The 20,960-nt window shown below is 48.1% G+C and overlaps 2 protein-coding genes and 1 long non-coding RNA gene across 3 annotated transcripts in view; 2 read left to right on the forward strand and 1 right to left on the reverse strand.

The window, feature by feature from the left end:
- LOC104875265 overlaps nucleotides 1-12,155 on the reverse strand; it is a 34,104-nt gene extending 21,949 nt beyond the window's left edge. Inside the window, exon 1 of the long non-coding RNA XR_784009.3 lies at nucleotides 8,562-12,155. This is a non-coding gene — a long non-coding RNA (uncharacterized LOC104875265). The remainder of the gene's footprint in view (nucleotides 1-8,561) is intronic.
- The window catches only part of LOC104875263 (sulfotransferase 1C1), a 19,804-nt gene extending 7,104 nt beyond the window's left edge, over nucleotides 1-12,700 (forward strand). Inside the window, 9 exon segments of the mRNA XM_033761743.1 lie at nucleotides 1,316-1,505; nucleotides 2,938-2,955; nucleotides 3,312-3,393; nucleotides 3,542-3,555; nucleotides 5,685-5,794; nucleotides 10,069-10,195; nucleotides 11,024-11,118; nucleotides 12,151-12,331; nucleotides 12,588-12,700. Coding sequence (XP_033617634.1) covers nucleotides 1,340-1,505; nucleotides 2,938-2,955; nucleotides 3,312-3,393; nucleotides 3,542-3,555; nucleotides 5,685-5,794; nucleotides 10,069-10,195; nucleotides 11,024-11,118; nucleotides 12,151-12,331; nucleotides 12,588-12,700 — 906 coding nt within the window. The 5' untranslated portion in view covers nucleotides 1,316-1,339.
- Nucleotides 12,701-14,735: 2,035 nt separating this feature from the next.
- Nucleotides 14,736-20,960, forward strand: part of LOC104852425 (sulfotransferase 1C2) — a 34,135-nt gene continuing 27,910 nt past the window's right edge. The window contains exons 1-2 of the mRNA XM_033761490.1: nucleotides 14,736-14,865; nucleotides 16,054-16,217. Of these exons, the coding sequence (XP_033617381.1) occupies nucleotides 14,736-14,865; nucleotides 16,054-16,217 (294 nt within the window). The remainder of the gene's footprint in view (nucleotides 14,866-16,053; nucleotides 16,218-20,960) is intronic.

Below are 20,960 nucleotides of genomic sequence, written 5' to 3' on the forward strand. Positions count from 1 at the left end.
CACAAACTATTATGGGATGGGGTTACCATAGTAAATGAAAGTTCACACAGGAAAGAGCAATCAGGCTCAACAAAAACAACCACCATGGGTAGTAGTAACCCAGACAACCACACATCTGAAGGTCAGAGACAAGAAGCTGCAACTTTCAGGAATTCCACAAAGGAAACACACCACCTTCTAAACTGGAGAAACTTAACAAATATGGAGTTGCTAAAGTTAACAATACTTACAACCAATACTCATGATTCCCACACATAATAGTTTGGTCTTTTCCTTTAAAAGGCTGATGCTTGCCTGCAATAAACATCGCCTTGATCAGACTCTTGTCTTGGCGTCCTTCCTTTCTCTCTGCCCCATCTCCACCCCGCTGCTCTTTCAGGTTTGAGACACTGCTGGACAGTGCTCTGTGTTGCTGGCTCGCGACAGTCAACCTTTTCACATGGCCTGTGGTGGCCTCTTTAGCCCCTGCTAAGCTAGACATATCCCCTGTGTTTCCTTTTGGTATTAGTTGACACATGGTATTGACTTGTGGACAATCCAGGCCGTGGTCTCAGAAAATGCACCATTCTCTGGATATATCTAGTTATGTCTTTACAGTTCTGTTCAGGATGAACATGGTCGCTAAAATATTCCACAGGTCACACTGGTGTGGGACTGCATCACAGCAGCAAGAGAGCTGGATACCCAGGAATTACCTCAGAACCCAAGCCCAGGTGTTCTTGCCCCCACAGTTCTTCATTAGGAAGTGCTAACTTCCCTTTGGGACTGCGACAGACACTTTATGTGAATCTCCTGTTGCCTTTCAACTATTTTTAGTGTTTCTTCAAAATGTTTTAGTTCTTTTATCCCTTAAAAATTAAGACAAAAATGTTTTAAAAGCTAGAGAGGAAAGAAATGTTAATTACAAAAGACCTGTTTGAAAGACAGTGAATTTCTTAGTCCCAACTGACCCTGTACAGCCTCTCATGGGTCCCTGTCAGTGGGGATCTGGCTTCCACCCAGTAGAGGACTGGCACAGACAGATAGGGCCATCCTACCAGGGACAGGTGCTGGGCCACTCTGTCCTTGTCAAGGGCAAGGAGGTGTCAGAAAGCGTGTGGCCATGCCACCTAGAGAAGGTGCGATTCTGTGGCCACTGGATGAAACCCATCGCTGCAGAGCAGAGTGACACTACCTAAAACACCAGCCTCGCTTTCCCACTTGGGTCAACATTAGACACAGTGAGGACTACACCATGATTTCTCCTGACCCTCAGAGACTGGCACCCTAAGGGAGTGACTTCTCCTGGAAATTACATGGTTCCTCTCTCCTTAAGAATCTGCCAGACTCACCCACTGAGATGTCATTGGAGAAAATGAGAGACCTCCACCTGGAAGAAAAATACCTGGAAACCAAGAACGTGAACAGCATCCTCATGACCAAGCTGATCAGCGACAACTGGGACAAGATCTGGAACTTCCAGGCAAAGCCAGATGACCTCCTCATTGCAACCTATGCAAAGGCAGGTAGGTGTGATGGCCCAGCAGAGGGGACATCACTGTCATTGTCTCAGCAGACAAGCCTGAAATGGCCCCTAACTCAGAAATGCAGGTTTCCCCTGGAGGGCTGGTCCCAGAAAGATGATAGAACCCCTGTCCATGGCTCCTTGCCTGCACCAGACTCCCTTTTGTATGTGAGTCTCTGGGGGAGACCCAGAGGGAGCAAATCCTGCAGCCCTAGGGGCTGGGAAGTGATGAAGAGTGTGGGATACAGGGCTGACATGGCTGCAGGTCCCCACAGTGGACCCTGGTCCCTTTGCTGACTCTGTACTCAAGGCCTGGTGATGGTCCTGGGGAGTCCAGACCCAGTTGGGGCACCACAAGCTAGGCCCAAAGGGAGGTGGCATTCAGCAGAGTCTCAAGGAGCTCGCAAGACAGCAAGTTCTGGACAGGGACACACTTCGAGGTTTGTGCAGAGTGGAAGAACGGCAATGTCACTCCCACCCCACACAGTGGCCCAGTGAGGGAAGAGCTTTGACTGAACCCACCTTGGTAGCCCTGGATGCAGCAGGGGAGCTGGGTACACATGGGGTTCCAGGGCACGCTGGAACACAATGGGGAGTCTTCACCACACTCAAAGCTGCATAGCCCCAGGCCCAGCCTCTCCCCACTTGCTCCCTTCCAGGCTACAGGCTGCCTCCCCCCAGAAGCTCCATATCTGTTCCTGCCCTGCCTCTCCTGGCAGAGCTTCCCCGACCCTGGCAGTGGCTCCCCCAGTACCTTGCAGTCTCTGCAGCCTTTCCTGCACCTGCTTCCCATTCACAGCGATTGCTCTTCCTGGTGGTGTTTTGGGTTTTCTGTTCCTTGCAGCCAAACTGAGGTTTTGGGTCTTGGGGTCCCCCAGAACCCCTGGGGTAAAGACTTGCTCCTCAGTACTATAAGTATGTAGTGGAGCTTCTAGGAGGGGTCAATGCCAGTTCTCTAGGCCCCTGGGAGGGTGTCTCACACACACACACACACACACACACACACACACACAGAGGGACGGCAGTCCCCAGCCTGCTTCATGCTCTTTTGCCTCCAACACTGATCTGATGGCTTTGTCTGCCTCATTCCTCTCATTGCTGCCTGTGTATACAACACAGGCCCAGAAGTCACAGGGCCACTCTGGCTCAGGCTGGAACCCCAAACCAAGCCAAAAGAATCCTTTTCTTCCATAGCTGGGTCAGCTCAGGTTTTTGCTGAGTGTAAAAAGATGGCTGACAGAGCAGCCTGTGACAAAGCCATGTTTTGGGGTCTGTATTTAGTGGGGCTTTCTCAGGCTAGAGAGAAGGGCAGACAGCCTCTTGCAGTGCCATGGCAGAAGTGAAAGACACTGTCCCAAGTGAGATAGACCAGACACACAAAGACATAAACACACAGTACTTCTCTCTGCAGAAGCAGAAAGCTGACTGCTAAGAAACAGAGTGGAGCAAAGGTCATGGGGGCCAGGAAGCCAGGCTGAGGAAGGTCAGGTGACAAGAACCAAAGACCAGTGAGGCAGAGGTGACCCTGGTGCCCACAGCACAGCAGTGACCATGGCTCACGACGACCTCATTGTATGTTTCATGATGAACTAGAAGAAGGGAGTTCAAAGAGTCCCAATTCAGAGAACTGGCAAGTAATTAAAGTTCAGAGGTACAAATGCTAATTACTGTACCTTGATTCCATGATTACATGTTGTACACATGTACAGAATCACAGCACTGTACCCATGAGTGTGCACAATTAAAAATAAATATCTTTAAAGTTTTTAAAGCCACATTCCTGTGCATTCTGCTAGCAGCTCGTAAGAGATTGTGGACATGATCCAGAATGATGGGGATGTGCTCATGTGCCAGCGTGCCAACACATTCGACAGGCACCCCTTCATCGAGTGGACACTGCCCCCGCCCCCTCAGCTCAGGTGAGTGACGGCCACACCAGCCCTTGTTACCGAGAGGGAACCCTGGCCATGTCAGCCTTCTAGAGAGATCTCTAGGTGGGTGTGGGGAGGAGAAGGCAACCCAGGTCCACGTGAGCAGGTGAAAGACACCAAGTGCCTTTCCTAAAATACAGGACTTTGTGGCATGAGATAGACACCACCTGCTTTATGGTGCTTGGGAGTGGCCAGAATTCACAACTCCAGGGAGTAGTGCTCCATTTGGGTCTTGGGGTCCCCCAGAACCCCTGGGGTAAAGACTTACTCCTCAGTACTATAAGGATGTAGTGGAGCTTCTAGGAGGGGCCAATGCCAGGTCTCTAGGCCCCTGGGAGGGTGTCACACACACACACACACACACACACACACACACACAGGGACGGCAGTCCCCAGCCTGCTTCATGCTCTTTTGCCTCCAACACTGACCTGATGGCTTTGTCTGCCTCATTCCTCTCATTGCTGCCTGTGTATACAACACAGGCCCAGAAGTCACAGGGCCACTCTGGCTCAGGCTGGAACCCCAAACCAAGCCAAAAGAATCCTTTTCTTCCATAGCTGGGTCAGCTCAGGTTTTTGCTGAGTGTAAAAAGATGGCTGACAGAGCAGCCTGTGACAAAGCCATGTTTTGGGGTCTGTATTTAGTGGGGCTTTCTCAGGCTAGAGAGAAGGGCAGACAGCCTCTTGCAGTGCCATGGCAGAAGTGAAAGACACTGTCCCAAGTGAGATAGACCAGACACACAAAGACATAAACACACAGTACTTCTCTCTGCAGAAGCAGAAAGCTGACTGCTAAGAAACAGAGTGGAGCAAAGGTCATGGGGGCCAGGAAGCCAGGCTGAGGAAGGTCAGGTGACAAGAACCAAAGACCAGTGAGGCAGAGGTGACCCTGGTGCCCACAGCACAGCAGTGACCATGGCTCACGACGACCTCATTGTATGTTTCATGATGAACTAGAAGAAGGGAGTTCAAAGAGTCCCAATTCAGAGAACTGGCAAGTAATTAAAGTTCAGAGGTACAAATGCTAATTACTGTACCTTGATTCCATGATTACATGTTGTACACATGTACAGAATCACAGCACTGTACCCATGAGTGTGCACAATTAAAAATAAATATCTTTAAAGTTTTTAAAGCCACATTCCTGTGCATTCTGCTAGCAGCTCGTGGAAGTTTGTTTTTCCAAATATATTTTATCTATAACCTGCCTATCAATGTATCATTATTAAAGAAGTAAAATTAATAAAGTAAATAATCACTGGTCATTGCTCCTAGAGAACACAACCCTATAGTAAGAAGGCAAAGACTTCAGAATCCAACAGTCCCCAGAAATGCTGGCCTGAATCTTAGTTGGATGCACAATCAACCAATTAAGCCTCTCAAAACATGATTTTTTTATTATAAAATAATTCCTAATATGTATTGAAAATCTATTATTGATTAAGCTATTATTCTAGCAACATTTATTGAAAAGCTTATCTTTTCTCATATTGAATTGCCTTAGTACTTTAGCCAAAAATCAATTAACAGTATATCTATTGCATGTTTCTGGATTTTCTATTATATTTTTGTTATGTATCTATCTTTACGTCAATATTGCATGTAATGCTAGTATCAGATGCTTGGTTTTTGTTTCTTTTTTGGTTTGGTTTTGGTTTTTTGAGGCAGGGTCTTGCTATATAGTTCAGGCTGGCCTCAAACTCACAGCAGTCCTCTTGCCTCACCCTCCTGAGTGCTGGCATAATTGCTTCTGTTTTATAGTAAGTTTTAAAATTAAGTTATAAAGTTCTTCTAAATTTGCCTTCCCAGTAATGGCTCAGCTATTCTAGAGCCTTTGTATTTTCATATAAATTGTAGAAACAATGTCCTGTTCTTAGTTTTGCATTGGCTGCAGTTTCTGTTTCCCATAAGTGGTTGCTGGATATTTAGCATAGGAACACTCATGATTATTACATTTCATTGATAAAATAATGTTACTATAAAGTAACGCTCTTTGTCTCATATGATGCTTTTGGGATTAACCCTTCCTTTATCTGACAACATGCATCACATTTCCATCTGCTAATCATATCCGTTCATTCTTTTACTTTTACCCATTATTGAACATTGTGAGTTAGAAGGGCCTCGAGTAGGCTGCATAGAATGAAAACTCTTAAATGACTTAAGAGTCCCTCACATGTGTTGCTGTGACAGACGTCACTGCTGTTGGCATCTGTGTCTCTGATGAGGAGCACGTGCTGATCACCCAGACTTCTGCCCAGGTCTGGATCTAGCAAATGAGATGCCATCCCCCAGGATGCTGAAGACCCACCTGCCTGCCCAGCTGTTGCCACCCTCCTTCTGGAAGGAAAACTGCAAGGTAAGGAGAGCCAATCCTCCAAGCCCTGCATTCACCAGCACAGCCAGGAAGGGTCCCTGCCTAAGTAGCAATGGGCAAGGATGCAGAAGAGAAACAAGTAGTGGACCCCAGAACACACACATCTACCAAGACCCACCTTCCCTTCAGAATATGAGCCTGGGTACACACTGGGACATGTGGGCCAAGTTATTCTGCTTGTCTACCAGCATCACCTTCAAACTGAGTGCTGGGTGAAACAAAGAAGGTGTGATGGCCAAGATTAACCTGATTGTCTGGGAAACCATGAGGGACTAGAAAAGCACACTTCTGGATATGTCCAGGCAGGTCCTGGATCTGTGACCTTGGAGTCTATGAGGTCCCTGCCCCTTCCCTATGCTTTTCCCTTGTTCTGTTCTCTGGCTGCCAAGAAGTGAGCAGCTCTGTTTCACTACACCTGTTCACCATGATGTCCCTGCCTTGGAGCCAACCAACCACGGACAGAACCCTCTGAATCTGTGAGCCGAATAAACCTCTCCTCTTTTAAGTTGTGGGTGTTGGGTAATTTTTCCCAGCAATGGGAAAGCTGACTGATAAGCAGGTGTTTCCTGAGCAATATTGGTGTCTTAGTATGGATCCCCTAAGAAGCAGGGCCAGGAGGATATGGCTATGAAAGATACCCACTTTGGGGACTACCACAGAGAGGTAGGGCAAGACAAAGGGGGCTGGAGACAAGGGCAGTAAGAAATACGGGAGACATGGGCTACATGCAATCCTGAGCAAGGCTCCCCTAAGCCATCGTCAGAGAACTGCTGCCTGCCTCACTCTCTTTGTTGCACTCACTCAGGAGACCCTTTGGAAATGTAGCTTCACAAGGAGCAGGGCAGTGGGTTCAAAGGTTGACCCTGAGGCCACTCAGTGACCCTCCCCACAACTACAGACTCCATGGCCCTGCTCAGGGCCACCGTTCTGCCCCAAGGAGCCCACATGTACCAGATTTCCAAGTCCCAGCCCTCTTCCTTCCAGGGTGAAAGATTAAAATGATTTTCCCAATAGGTGAAAACTTGGCGCACATTTACAGAGCATGTGCCCATGAAGCAAGCTACCAGTCCTCTACTTCCTCCTGGTCTTAAAACTACATCTTATTCTGATGCTTCCTAATTCAGATTCTATCTATACAGGATAATATTGTGTGTGCTACCATTTCCTTTGGATATCTGCTTCACCAACAAGTCTTGGAATCAGTGAAATACAGATTATAAGCCAAATATCAACTTTAAAACTTGAGGTATGTTAGGCAAGGTAACGCAGGCTTTTAATCCCAGCACTCTGGAAAGCTGACGCAAAAAGATCACAAGTTCAAGCCCAGCCTGGACAACTTAGCAACTTAGTAAGACTCTTTCTCAAAATATAAAAAATTTTAAAGGGCTAAGGATGTAGCTCAGGATGAGGGTCCTGGGTTCAATCTCCAATAATGCAAAAAATAAGCCATAAAAAGTGCAGCCATGCGGCTGGGGATTTAGCTCAGTGGTTCTGGTGCCTGCCTCGCAAGCCCAAGGGCCTGAGTTCAACCCCCAGTACCAATTAAAAAAAAAAAAAAAAAAAAGGGAAGTGGCATAAAAAGTGCAGCCATGCTGTCAGCAGGACTGGCTCATCTTCGCAAGCTGCCTGGGAAGCCCAGTTATCAGGAGGCTATGGGAGAATGGGTTGAGGTTAAAAAGTGTCTTGCAGCTGTGACAAATGCAGCCTCTCCCCACCTTCTGGACTAGAACCACAACATTCGAGTCCTTTAGCCAGGAACCCTGTCCTTGGAGCAGGGTTCTATACAGAGAGTGAGCTATGGGTCTGACTGTTAGCCGAGTGTCCATGATTTTTTACCTTGCCCACCTCTTCTGTCTATATAGACTGCATCTCAAAACTCCCTACTCGTCCCACTGCCCAATCTTGGTGCAACTCCAGAGGTGACACCCATGTCACCCTGACTGAGGAATTTTCTCAGTCTGTTCCCTTCACTTACACTATGCTGCTCAGGAAACATTGTTATTTCCAAATATTGTGTCAGAAGACACAGGGACCCTCGCTGATTCATCACCCCGATACCTTCTTGTTGTAAAATCAGGTCTTCTTTCCCCTCTGCCCCGCCCCCCCGGCCAGGTATCAAACTAAGGACCTTGCACTTGCAAAGCAGTTGGTGGCACCACTGAGCTAAATCCATGGCCCAAAATCAGGTCTTCTAAGGCATATAAAATCTCAATGGCAGCACCTCCCTATGTCCACCTAGGTTTGTGAGTTCTGGAGCAGAAAGTAGTATGAGACTGCTGAGCCTATTTTCCATATTTTGATGGCATGGTGGTCTAAACCATGGTGCCAAAAATTGTCCACATCCAGATCAGCCAATCTTGGGATGTCACTCCTAAACTTGCCCCTTACAAGTGTGACTGAGTTGAAGGTCTTGAGATGGGTGATTATCCTGGGTTGCCTGGGGCATAGCCCCACCACAAGGGTCTTCATTAGGAGGAATGAGGCAGAGGAGGACATAGGAGATGTCAACACTGAGGCAAGGTCCCCACATGAGTCTAGGAAAGGATCCAGAGGACTGCAGGTGATTTCAGAGGCCAAAAGTGAGATGGAAATGAGTGCCCCATACAGCCACCATAAGAACCCAGCCAATGAAGCCTGGCCTCCAGAAATGTAAGAGAATCTATGTTGTGTTAAGCCACAGTTTTCATGGTAATTTGTTACAGCAGTAATTGGAAACTAATACAGATCAATAGACTTTAGGAAATTGTACCTGATGGTGGACCTCACACCACAATTTGTTTGGGTATGTTTCTGGTCTATCCCAAGATTTTCCATTTCCAGTGACAGAGGCCTTGAAAGCAATAACCAACATAAGAATTAGGAAACATTATGCATAACACACTTATACAGTAAGAAAATTCTGCTGTTGCCACATATTTCTTGGGCGCCTAAGTGTTTTTATAAACATGGTACAGAAATCCAGCTGCAAGGAGAAGGGTAGAGAAACAGAGTCTCACAGAGCTGAGTGAAGGGTAGTGGGGATGCAACTGGGGAGGCAGGAGTGGGGCCACTCACCAAGAAGAAAGACCCTGGGTGACAGGCTGGCATGTGAGAAGCTGGAGAAAACCATGTCAATCTGTTGTGTTACTGCAGCAAAAGCCCTGACTCAGGTGCCTTATGAAGTAAGGGAGGTTCATGTTACCTCAGGGTTCTGAGGTCAACTCCAAGATGGGACTTTCACTGGGCCTTTTATGGCAGAGAGGGATGCGAAAGAACCAGGTCACATCATCCCCTCTGAGGCCCCCTTCCAGGTAACTCAGAGACCTCCCTCTAGGACTTGCCTCCTACAGCTCCACAGGGTCCCCAACAGCCAGCCCTGGGGACCACACCTTACACAGGGCCCTGGGGACAGCATAACATTCAACCACACCCAGGCAGAAAACAAGAACCCTGAACAGCTGGAATCCTAAGGAGAAGGGGCAGCAGGCATGAAGCCAAGGTCCATTATCATTCACCAGCCCAGCCTAGGCCTCTATGGGAGAAGACCCTACCACTAACATCCACACAAGGACTCAGCACTGCCCCAGGGCCTTGATCTCATCCGCCAATGAAGAGTAGGAGCAATGCCCCCCCCCAAAGGCTGAAGTCAACTCTTGGAATGACACAGGCAGACTCACTGCTGCCTGGGCTCCTCCCAGCCCATAACTCTTTGCTAACAGATGCCTCACTTAGCAGAACTGGGAGACCTTCGTTTCATAGGCTGAAAACCACCATATCTTGTGGTCTGAATGCAGTGTCCCCAGATTCATCCTAACGGCACAGTAGGTAGGATCTTTAGGAGGTGACAGTACACAGGGTGGGGCCCTCCTGGATGGGACCAGGACACATGAACATGGCCATCTATGAGGCAGCAGCCCTTGCCATGTGCCAAACCTGCCGACACCTTGGTCTTGTACTCTCTGGCCTCTGGAATTAACTGCACAAAGCAGATCTCTGTTGCTTTTAAGGCCCCAGTAGTTGGTGCTTTGGTAGGCAAGCATAGTGGCCACAGGTGAGAGCCACATTTACCAGGTAACTTTCAAGACAGAAAATAGTGACAATGCTAAGATCACAGCTAAAAATCAGAACATTTCTGGCAACTGGAAAATGTGGCCTCTGGGGCTGAAAGCACCTGCATATCTGGTCCAAATTCCACAGAAGGTTTCCTGAAATCAGGCACCTCTGCCCTGACTAATGATGTCTCTGTCTTGTTTTCTGTCTTTGTTGGCCAACTCCAGATCATCTATGTGGCGAGAAACGCCAAGGACTGCCTGGTGTCCTACTACCATTTCTCCAGGATGAACAAGATGGTGCCTGACCCTGGCACATGGGAGGAGTACATCGAGGCCTTCAAAGCTGGAAAAGGCAAGTGAAAGAAAACTAGGCTCCTATTTCTCATCATCTCCTACATCAGGAGAGAAGGCATCCATTCAACGACTGGGTCCACTGAGGTCCCATGTTCCTGAGGATGACACACTCCAGGTCACTGGGAAGACTCAGTGGAAGAGTTTAGGGGAAACAACCACGGCTGGTAGAGGTTTTGGGAGGAGACCCAGACCCTGGAGATAGGAGAGGTCCCTTCAACCTCAACAAGAGGCAAGGCCTCTAGTGGGAGTCACATCAACCACAGTGAGCACACGGAAAATTCCGGAGTTCACACCCCATCCCTACACTCCTCCTCCCCCCTGGCCACCAAGTCCAGCCACATGTAAGGGCAGTGACAGTCTGCAGGCAGCTGGCAGCCATGGGCAAGGTGGGCAAGGAGGAAGGTGGGGTCAGTGCCAGGAGCACCTGTCCCTCCCATGGCCACCCCAGACCTGGCCATTTCAGGTTTTCAAAGTGAGAGTCTCTTCCAAATCACTCTGCTAAGAAACAACATCTACTGCATGACAATGATCTATGCACTGTGTGATGTGGGAGGAAGATAGGGATTCCCAGCCTAAGGACATGAGACAGTCCCTCATGGAGAAGTAGGTTCAGAGTGGGATACAAATTGAAGAATCCAGAATCTTTGTATCAACTTCCTACTTTAAAAACAACAACAATAACAACAACAACAAAAACCTGTCTTCTCAAGCAAGAGTTCTTCTCTAATCTTTGCCTTTACTAACTGTTCTCTTTATTTGAGCCAGCCGTGCTCATGTGGCAAGTTTTGATCTGGCCCTGATCGCCATCTCTCTCTCTCCCCCTCAGTGCTGTGGGGCTCCTGGTATGACCATGTGAAGGGCTGGTGGGCCGAGAAGGATCAGCACCGCATCCTCTACCTTTTCTATGAGGACATGAAGGAGGTGAGGCTGTGCAGCCCCCTGTAACCTCTCCCATCCCAGGGCATAAAGATCTCAGCAAGGTCCTTAGAGCATGGGCCAGTCCTGAGTAGAAACTTCAAGATGCACCCTAACCTCCTGGGCATTTCTAGCTCAGCTTTATCCCAGGAACTCTCACCACTTTCTTGGCCTTTGCTACTTTCCAGAGATCCTTTTCCTCAGGAAAAAGCCTGCATCATCCAGTCAACCTATCAGATCCTGACATGTATGAGCCTTGTTGCTATAAATGGCATCATGTCTCTCTCAGGAGGTTATTGCACAGAGTTGTGCAATCATATTTGTAAAGTTGTGCTCAATAGGAGGGGTCTATCTCCCTCAGCCACACCTGGAACTCCTTTTCCTAGCAGAACTTTAGCCTGTACACACATCGGCCCTACACACTGGGACACAGGACAGGCCCCTCCCCTGGCCACGGGAGAGGCTGTGGGTGAGTGGCGTCACAGATTCACTCCCAAGACCCCACAGAGCAGAGTCCCAGATTACAAAGGTGTCTCCTATGCCAACACTAAGAAGTCCTCTGAACCGTAATCAGAAGCTATCACTCCTTGTCTTTTTGTCTCTTTTATCAGAAAGAAGCAAAGAACATTATTTCTGGTCACCCTCTTATTGGTCTCCTGTTAAGCTCACAGACACTTTTTTGCCACTTCTGACAACCCAGATACTAGTTCAGCACAATGACCAACACTGTAGCCCCTTCCCTGGGCTCTCAGAAGACCCTTCCCCAGACCTGCCCAGCTCTGACAGCAGGAAGTATAGGCTATCTCTGCTGGGACTCACATGGTTCCCCTCTGACAGAGTAGGTGCCCAGTGGCAAGAACAGTCCTGATCTTTCCTGCTGCTGTGTCTGGGGCAGCCCTGAGCCTTGCACTGGGACCTCTTGAGAAATATTTGCTGACAATGTTTGAATTATCCCTTAGCACATCCCTCCCCAAATAGAACATCCTCCCTGATGGGGAACCAAAAATTACTTGTTTTGTTTAACTGTTACACATGTAGGATCCAAAGAGGGAAATCCAGAAGATACTGAAGTTCCTGGAGAAAGACATAACAGAAGAAGTTCTGAATAAGATCATCTATCACACCTCCTTCGACGTAATGAAGCACAACCCAATGGCCAACTACACCACCCTCCCCACCAGCATCATGGACCACTCCATCTCCCCTTTCATGAGGAAAGGTAAAGGGGTTGGCATCCTAAGAACCAGGCACAGATTTGGGGTGCTGGTGGCTGCTGAGATTCTCCCTGACCTTTGTGCTCCTCCGCTTGTTCTTGTTGGCAGCACCACTGCACAGCTTTTCAGAGGTACCTCCCTGTTTCCTCCCATCCTCCCCTGCTCCTTCTGCTCTGTCCTTCCACCCATGGTGGTCCTCAGGTTGCATGCCCACTCCTCCTCATGCTCCTGCAGCAACTGCTGAGTCTTGACTTCCTTCAGGGATGCCTGGGGACTGGAAGAACCACTTTACTGTGGCACAAAGTGAAGAATTTGACAAGGACTACCAGAAGAAGATGGCGGGGAGCACCCTGACCTTCCGCACAGAGATCTGAGGGCCACTGGGGCAGGACAGTTCTGCCCTAGGCTTTGTGGACCCCTTCCTCCATCCTGTGCCATCCGCCCATAGTTCCTGAGCCACTGCTATGACAGTGCTTCCTCTTGTTGTGACCAGCCTCTGGGAGACATTCCCAACTGAATTAGAGATCAGCCCATAGACCCCAGCCCAGGATGGTGTGCCTGCCTGACTTAAGCAAAATAAATGAAAATCAGCTCCACTGTTCATCTACAATTGTCTGGTCTCTCTGAGGCAAAACTCTTGAAGAGAGAGATGAGTAATTTCCACCCAAGAGCCCAAGTGCAGGGATAGCATTGCAATGAGATATGGTGTGAGTGTGGTTTCATTCTGACACTTTCGGGCACAGTTTCCAGGGCTGGGAGGTCCCAGGTTGGAGGACCACCTGGTCAGGACTTTCTAGGCCCTCAACCCACATAGAAAGGGGGAGGGGGCCAAACTCACCTCTGTCAAAAACATTCCTCAGTTTCAGCATTGGCCTGGGCCCATCTGTGCTAGACTGACAGCTCCTATATCCTCCACGAGCAGATTTGCAATGCAGTCCATAGACAGGGCAGAGGCAGAAAACAGTAGTTCTTAGCAAGCATGTTCCCAGAGGAGCAGCACAGCACATGAAACCAAGCTGACCCTTATAGTCAGGATGGGACAATGGGAGAGGTCCAGGCGGCAGAGCCAGAGGAGAGGGGGCAGCCACCAGTAATAAAAGTTCACCCACGAGAGGAGTAGACAGTGTCAAGCAGAGACGGCCACCCAGAGAAGGACACACAGAGACACAACAGAAAGTCCAGGGTGTTAGCTTTTATTTTCACAGAACTAGGGAAGTGGTCAGAGCAGTAACTAACAGGGCTTCTTTCCACTCAACTGTGTTTCCACCCTTGGGGGGCACCTTTAACACTTACAGGGTCTTAGTCTCAGAACAAGCATTAGAGGGACTAAAGCAACCATGCTAATGTATGCAAATGAGGCCTAAATGGGCGGGCAGAGTCACCTGAACTCAGCTTGGGCCTGAGCCCTCAGGGGTGACATCTTTGGCTCTAGAGATTGAAGGTATAGAGGAGCTCGATAAGCCTCCTCAGGATCCCATGGATCCTTTCAGAGAAGGTTGAGGCCACAGCTCAGGCCATGTAGTCTACTGTCCTTTTGTAGAATTTCCTCCCTAGGCCCAGCTGCCTCCCAGTCCCACTCATTCTCTAATGATTCTTTCATCAGCACCCCTTCAAAGTACTCAGGTGCAGACTGCACTGAGGAGAACATTGATCCTGAGGCTGATTCCCCCTCTTAGGCTCTGCCTCCCTACACATTGCCATAGGGCGACCTCAGAGGTCACATCTAACTGCAGCTTGGTCATGAGAGAGACTGGACGGCAGGCACCCAAAGGTTACATGGAGTGTGGCATCCAGTGAGACAAGCTGGTCCCACAACCACAGAAGGTCACTGCAGGCCACAGAGCAAGTAACTGGAATTGGGCTGTGACCAACACAGGCCGGAAGCAGAAGAGGAGTTTATACTTGAGATAGGTTTCTTAGAGAGAGAAAAGGGGTTGAACATTAGCCCAAGGGGAAAAAAAATATTCAGTATCTCACGTATTTTAAGAAAAAGTTTAATTAAAAAACTTGAGTCTCTCATCTTTCCAAAAAAATCTTTGTTCGTACTTCTTTAAAAAAAAGAAAAGACCCCTAGCAAAATTGTCAGCATTGCCAATTTGGTCAGCTACATGTATAATCCTGTTGTTTCCTTGTCCTTTTATTGAAATCTGTGTAAAGAAAGTGTGTGCTGTCATTTACATAACTGTGCAAAGACCAGTGCATTGTTTTAAAGGAGCATCATGAAGGTATGTTGTGTGGGAGGGGGATTCCCTGTACCACTAAAGCATACCGATAATAATCTCCTCTATCAAGAACAAAGCTTGGCCTATGGTATTCTTTCCCCTGTCCTAAGATGTGGGTAGTGAACCATGTAACAAACTACCTAGCAATGTGGTCTGTAGGCAGTGCTGAGCTGAACCAGCAGACTACATGGCAAGCTACTGTCAGAGTCCCAACACCATGTGTCCAGGTCCAGCACAGAGCCACCGGGAACTGTCACAGTGCAGCGGGACCCCATATCTGCTCCTTCCTGAACCAGTGTGGACTGGGTGCACAGCAGGTATTGGTGAGGACGCTGGCAACATGTCTGCAGCTTTCAACTAGGTGAAACTTGGCCTTCCTTCTTTTCCAACTCTAAAATTCTTTTACTTTAATTGTAAGAATGAATTCTAAAAGTATGGTCTTCAAAATTTTTGAAGTATTTCTGAATTTTTCTCCTTAAAAGCTCTGTTATGTCCCCTTAAACAATATTTGAAGCACCATAAAGAAGAGCAAATGGTTTAATTCAATTCTAAAATATCTGCGGCCCTAGCCCTATGAAATGATGTTGGGGACAAGGGCAGTCTGTGTACCCCAGCTAATCTGACATCCTGTGAAGTCATGAGTACACACAAAAGAACCTTTGTCCTAATCATGTGATACACATTCACACACTCCCTTAAGTAGATCAGTCATGGGAGATCAGACTGTATATGTTTAAGGAAAACATTTCACAAACACTCACTTAGAAGGAGATAAAAGGCAGCAATGGGAAGTTAGAATCACAGAATTTTAGAACAAGAATTGGAAGAATCAGAAAGATCACAACTCAGCAATCTCCTTCTTGGGATGAGAAAACCAGAGCTAGGGTAAGTGGTGGCCTGGATGCTCATGTTGGATACAGTTGAATCAGAACCTTGGCCCTGGGCTCAGGGGCCATGCCCATTGTATTGGAATCATACAGGATATAAATGTCTCCTCTTTAGGCTAATCTTGCACTTAGACACCTGTTGGCCTTCAGAACAGCACTCCCACATCTCAGTGTCCCATGGATCCTTTCTGATTATAACCAGTCCCAAATTCTCCTAACGAGCAGCTCTGTCCATATGCAGGCTGCATTCCTCTGACCCCAGACCCACCTTGGCCTCACTTTGCTATTTCCTAACCATTGCATCTAACATCCTGCACAAAAGCAAAGCAAGGAGGAGGGTCTGGCAGCTTTTGGTGAGAATCTTGGATCCCCTGGTTAAGCTTCTCCTCCTAGGTCTCTCTGCCTATGTCATCTCTAAGGGACAACACCTGGGACACAATGCTTCCTTGCAGCGATAGCCCCAGCCACATTCTGCTGTTCCCCATGTTGAGTGTATCTTTGGAGAACTCATGGAAGGTGGCTACACCCTGCAAAGCAGAAGTCTGGATTTTAGCACTTTCCCTAAATCTCCACCTTCCCAGGGTGACCATCCTTAACTCAACACCTATGCCCTGCTAGGGGAGAAAGTGAGGAAATCCAGCCTGAGCGTGGTTCAGGTCCAGGCCAGTGAGCAGAGTGTCCAGTGTCTTCTCCTTGAGGAAGGCAGCCAGCCCACTGGCTCCTGCTGGCTCCCACTGGCTCCTGCTGGGCTCCTGCGACTCCTCCAGCTGAACCTCCTGAAGGTGAGTGTGTGCAGAGGGATGCTCTGCATATCCGTTCTGTGAAGACAGATGTCCTGGGTGAGGACTGTGTGCAAGTCCTGAAAGGCTAGATCCCTAAGAATTTCTTTTCTTCTCCCCACAGGCATGGGGAGCCCTGCTACCGAAAGGAGCCTGTGCACTGGACAGGCCTTCCTTTTCTTGAGCCCCAGAGCTCCCAGGGTAGCTGCTCCTCCTCCAACACCCCCCCAAGGTGCCTTCTGGGAAATGGTGTGCATGGCTGGGAGTGTAGACAGATGTCCTGGGTGAGGACTGTGTGCAAGTCCTGAAAGGCTAGATCCCTAAGAATTTCTTGTCTTCTCCCCACAGGCATGGGGAGCCCTGCTACCGAAAGGAGCCTGTGTACTGGACAGGCGTTCCTTTTCTTGAGCCCCAGAGCTCCCAGGGTAGCTGCTCCTCCTCCAACACCCCTCCCAAGGTGCCTTCTGGGAAATGGTGTGCATGGATGGGAGTAGGCGCTGTAGCCCCCAGATGGGTGTGGCCATGTTGGCCATCTGAGCAGGGCTCAGTTGGCAGGTGGTGACAGGAACAGGGCTCCAGCCAGCATGAGCTCCAAAAGGGGCTCTTAGCGGCTACAGACAACACTCCATACTATCAGACCCTGTGACCCCCTGGACTTCTATGGTTAAGGGGTCAGACATACATCAAGAGTGCAGCAGGAAAAACTGAGCTAACTGCTGAGGCTTGTCCAACAACAAGGAGAAAACCCTGAGTCCATGGCGATGTGACCCTCTGAGGTACCAGAGAACACCTGCCCAGCTCTGAGGCAGGCAATGGAAAATCCCCACCCTTACTGTCAGCAGTGGGGCACAGGGGACAGCGGGGTACAGCGGGCTGGGCTGGCCAATGTGAGCTCAGATGCCCTCCCCATCACGTGATGTGCCTATAATCCTGAACTTAGCCATGGCATCTCCAAGATGCCCTTGACTCTAGCACAGTTCCAGATGACCAAGCAGGAGGACTGTGTGCACACAACCAGGAGGGACTCACTAGGGCACAAGCAGGCAGGATAGAGCCAGTGGCCATGCATACAGCACAGTCCATCTTGGCTAGGTCTTGGCAGCTACAGGAACATCCCTCCCAGCAACAGGCACTGGCATCCAGGCTGCTGTCCCCAAGAGCTTCCCAGGGCACTGCCTTTCCTGGGCCTGCACACTCATGCCTCCAGATGCACAGCAGAGCTCTGGGACTGCAGCCCAGGCCCAGAGAGAAGGGCCCTGGGGTGAGAGGAGCACAAGGTGGGGGTGGTAACATTGGGCAGAGCTCCAGCTCCAGGTCCTGGTGTGGACAGGGCCATGTCAGCCCCCGTGAAGAGCTAGCACTCTGAGCAACACTCATGTTCCGCCCACAGGAAGGAGTTCTCCCTTCTGACACAGGGCCAGGCCAGGCCCAGAAGCAGAATCAGTGTGGGGGATGATCTGCTTGCTCTGTCTTTGTCGTGTGTCCATGGGGGGATGTCCCCTCCTCCCCTGCCACACACTCAATCAGGTGGAACAACCAGAACCTCAGCTACAACACTCTGTCCTCTTCCATGGGCAGAGAAGTCCTGAGAAAGGATGTCCCTGCCCAGGACACAAGACCCAGGATGCAGAATCAACACCCAGGTGAGGTACACTGAGACAGGGACCAAGATTTGGTGGCCAGGGTGACCCAAGGGATCCAGGACACATACCAGGACCACAAATTGTACATCTGTCACAGCCAGTAAAGGAAACCTATGGGCTTCAGCTTTGTCTCTGGTGTGTGGTACAGAGTCTGTCAGCCACCCACAGAACTGACATCTTTCCCCAGGTGCACAAGAATGACAGCTTGTTTATGTGGGTCATACCTTTCAATGTTTCCATACTCAAAATTAAAACTGAAAATTATTTGTTTGAGAAAGGATCTCACTCTGTAGTTCAGGCTGTCTTCAACTCACTACATAGCCCAGGCTGGCCTTGAACTCAAAAACTGAGAATTTCTGAAAACATAGGCATACATTCTACTTACTGTGTCACTCTGCTTGTCATAGAAATAATGGCATCAGCCCATATTATGCCACTGTAGAAAGCCCCACTCTACACTTCTGAAAGGATGCTGTGGTTAGTTAGTTGACCTTGAGAACTCCTGATAGGATTTCCTCACCAGCAAGATTTCCAGAGCCTACGCTGGAAATTGCTGTCAATGCTGCAACCCAGCAATACCAGTCTCTGCTGCCCAGGGAGAATCTGCACCGCCATCTCCTCTCCTCATTCCACAGCCTCTCGCCTGGTCTCCTCCTTAGGAGCAGATCCTGAAATGCATTTCCTTTTGGAGATTTCCAAAATGAATCCTTTCTTCCATGTGGTTACTAGTACCTCCTTCATAGTCCTTATCCATTCCGCCTTCTATTATCACTGTCCATGCACTTGTCTTCCTCCTTTCCTGTCCAAATATGCTGCTTTTGCCTTTCAAAAACCAACTCCCCTTCTGCTATCACCATCTTGATTTTGCTCTTGAGAAAGGCCCCTCCCCAAACATACACAGCCCGTGGGATTATCAAGGTGACCACACCACCTAGGCCAAGGGTTATACATAGACCCAAAGTAGTTTAGTCAAATAACCTGCCCTAGAATTCTAATTACAAGCAGAGGTGAAATTTGTCTGGGTCCACACAGCCTGTGCTTGGACCCAGTCACCCAGCAACCCAGGCATTCTGTTCCAGTTCTTTCTCTTTCCTCTCCTCTGCAAGAATTCATGTGCTCCAATAAGGTATATTTGTTCCTTACCTAATCAAGATAAGTTCCTGTTGCTTACAGGCAAATAACTGTTTTTCTTAAATTTTATAAGAACATGTTTGCAGTACATGAAGTTTGCAATCATCTTGGGGAGTGGGTACATGTATAAAGCACAGCTTCCTTTGTTCTGGATGGGGCAAGTTAGAATAGAGTTGTGCCACACTCTGCATCACATTGGAGTCCATTTATTAAAGCGAGTGGCCAAGAGGGAGATAGTGCCTGGAAAGTTCTCTCAATGCTGAATAACAGTTTGATTTCCCCTTTTAAATCATGCTTTCAGTTAGGGAGGGCACAAGGGGAGATAAAGCAGAATTTTACAGAGGCAGAACCATACCAGATTAGTTGGCGGGGGGGACACAAGGAAGTTTCACATATTAGGTGAACTACAAAACATCCTGCAACTGCAACAAGTTTACTGCCAATCACTATGTGGGGGGTTTTGGGTGCTTTTTCTAAGCACAAGTACACAATGATGGTAAGATTCAAGATGGAGTATGGAGAGCCACCCCTTCTTCTGCCCCAGCCACCATCACTCCACCCAGGGAGGTAGCCTGGGCCCCAATCCACTGCGGGAAGGAGAGCCATGCCCCTGAACCTCCATAACTCCCCATACCTCCTGACTGTGCCAGTCTTTGGATCCACTCTGCAGAGGCAGAGGTGGTCATCCAGGGTATTTTTCTGAGTTCTCAACTTTGAACATCTTTAAAGAAAGGGTATAGGAAACCTGTAGGAGAACTGTGTGGAGTTCAACTGTTCAGGAGGCCAGGGAACTCAATCTGGGCCTTGGAGCCCGAGGTCAATCTGCGTCATGGGGTTCTGACATCAGCTAGCTGAGATCAGGGGTCTTGCGTCCTAGCTTTGTCTGAGACCCCATTCTAAATGGGGTCTATATATACTATATAGAAAAGTATATATACTATGTAGAAAAGTTTGTTCACTGCAGACATGTTTTGGACTGCTTCTTGATTTCAATTTAATTCACATGGTTTAAGGGTGATAGACTAGTGACTACCACAGATGGTCAGTTTCCAAGTTGTGCTTGATCATATTGTGTTGCTGATTGTATCAGTTGGGATAAAGGATTGTGGTTGATTTGATGAGCTGTTTTCTCTGATGTTATGAAGATGAGAGTGTCTATGGGTCGTTAGAGATGCAGAAGCTAGGGTGCAACTATATCAGGAAGATTTGGGTGATAACCCAGAGATTAAACTAAGGACAGCCCGACAACCAAACTGAAAATGAGAAAACATTTAAGCAAGACACAAGGACATACTTCCAGTTCACGAATGGCAAAAAGTAGGACAAATGAAGATGAAAAGGCCGATAGTGAACCACCAGGACATCCTGAACTCAAAGCGCAGGAAGTAACAAAACACATCAATCAGGCTCTAGAAAAATTCAAAACAGAAATAATTTCCCAGATAACCATAGAGATGGTGAGCAAAATGAAAGTCATGATTCAAGACTCTAGAACAGAAACTGACAAAAAAATAGATGAGCTCAGCACCACAATAGGAGCCATGAAGGCCCAGCATAAGAAAGAAATGGAAACAATAAACACTCAACATAGGAAAGAAATAGAATCCATGAAAAAGATTCAAACAGGTATCCAGGAGATTAAACATTCCATTGAAAGTGTACACAACAGAATAAAAGCATGCAAAGATAGAATCTCAGGTATAGAAGATAGGATTGCAGTCAGTGACCATGAAAAGAGAAGTCTCTTAGAAACAGTAGGGGATCTTGAGAAATCGATCTAGCAACTCCTAGATGATGCAAAGAAGAATAACTTAAGACTAGGAATTCGTGAAGTAGCAGGAGAAAATACAAATGACTTAAAAAAGCTGTTTGCAGAATGAATGACATAAATCTTCCCAAACAGAGGAGAAGAATTTGACATTCAGATAAGTGAGGCATATAGAACTCCAAATAGCCATGATCAAAAAAAATC

The sequence above is a fragment of the Fukomys damarensis genome, unplaced genomic scaffold (assembly GCF_012274545.1).
Source record: "Fukomys damarensis isolate Sample0158 unplaced genomic scaffold, DMR_v1.0_HiC HiC_scaffold_9, whole genome shotgun sequence".
In the NCBI taxonomy this organism is placed as follows: domain Eukaryota; kingdom Metazoa; phylum Chordata; class Mammalia; order Rodentia; family Bathyergidae; genus Fukomys; species Fukomys damarensis.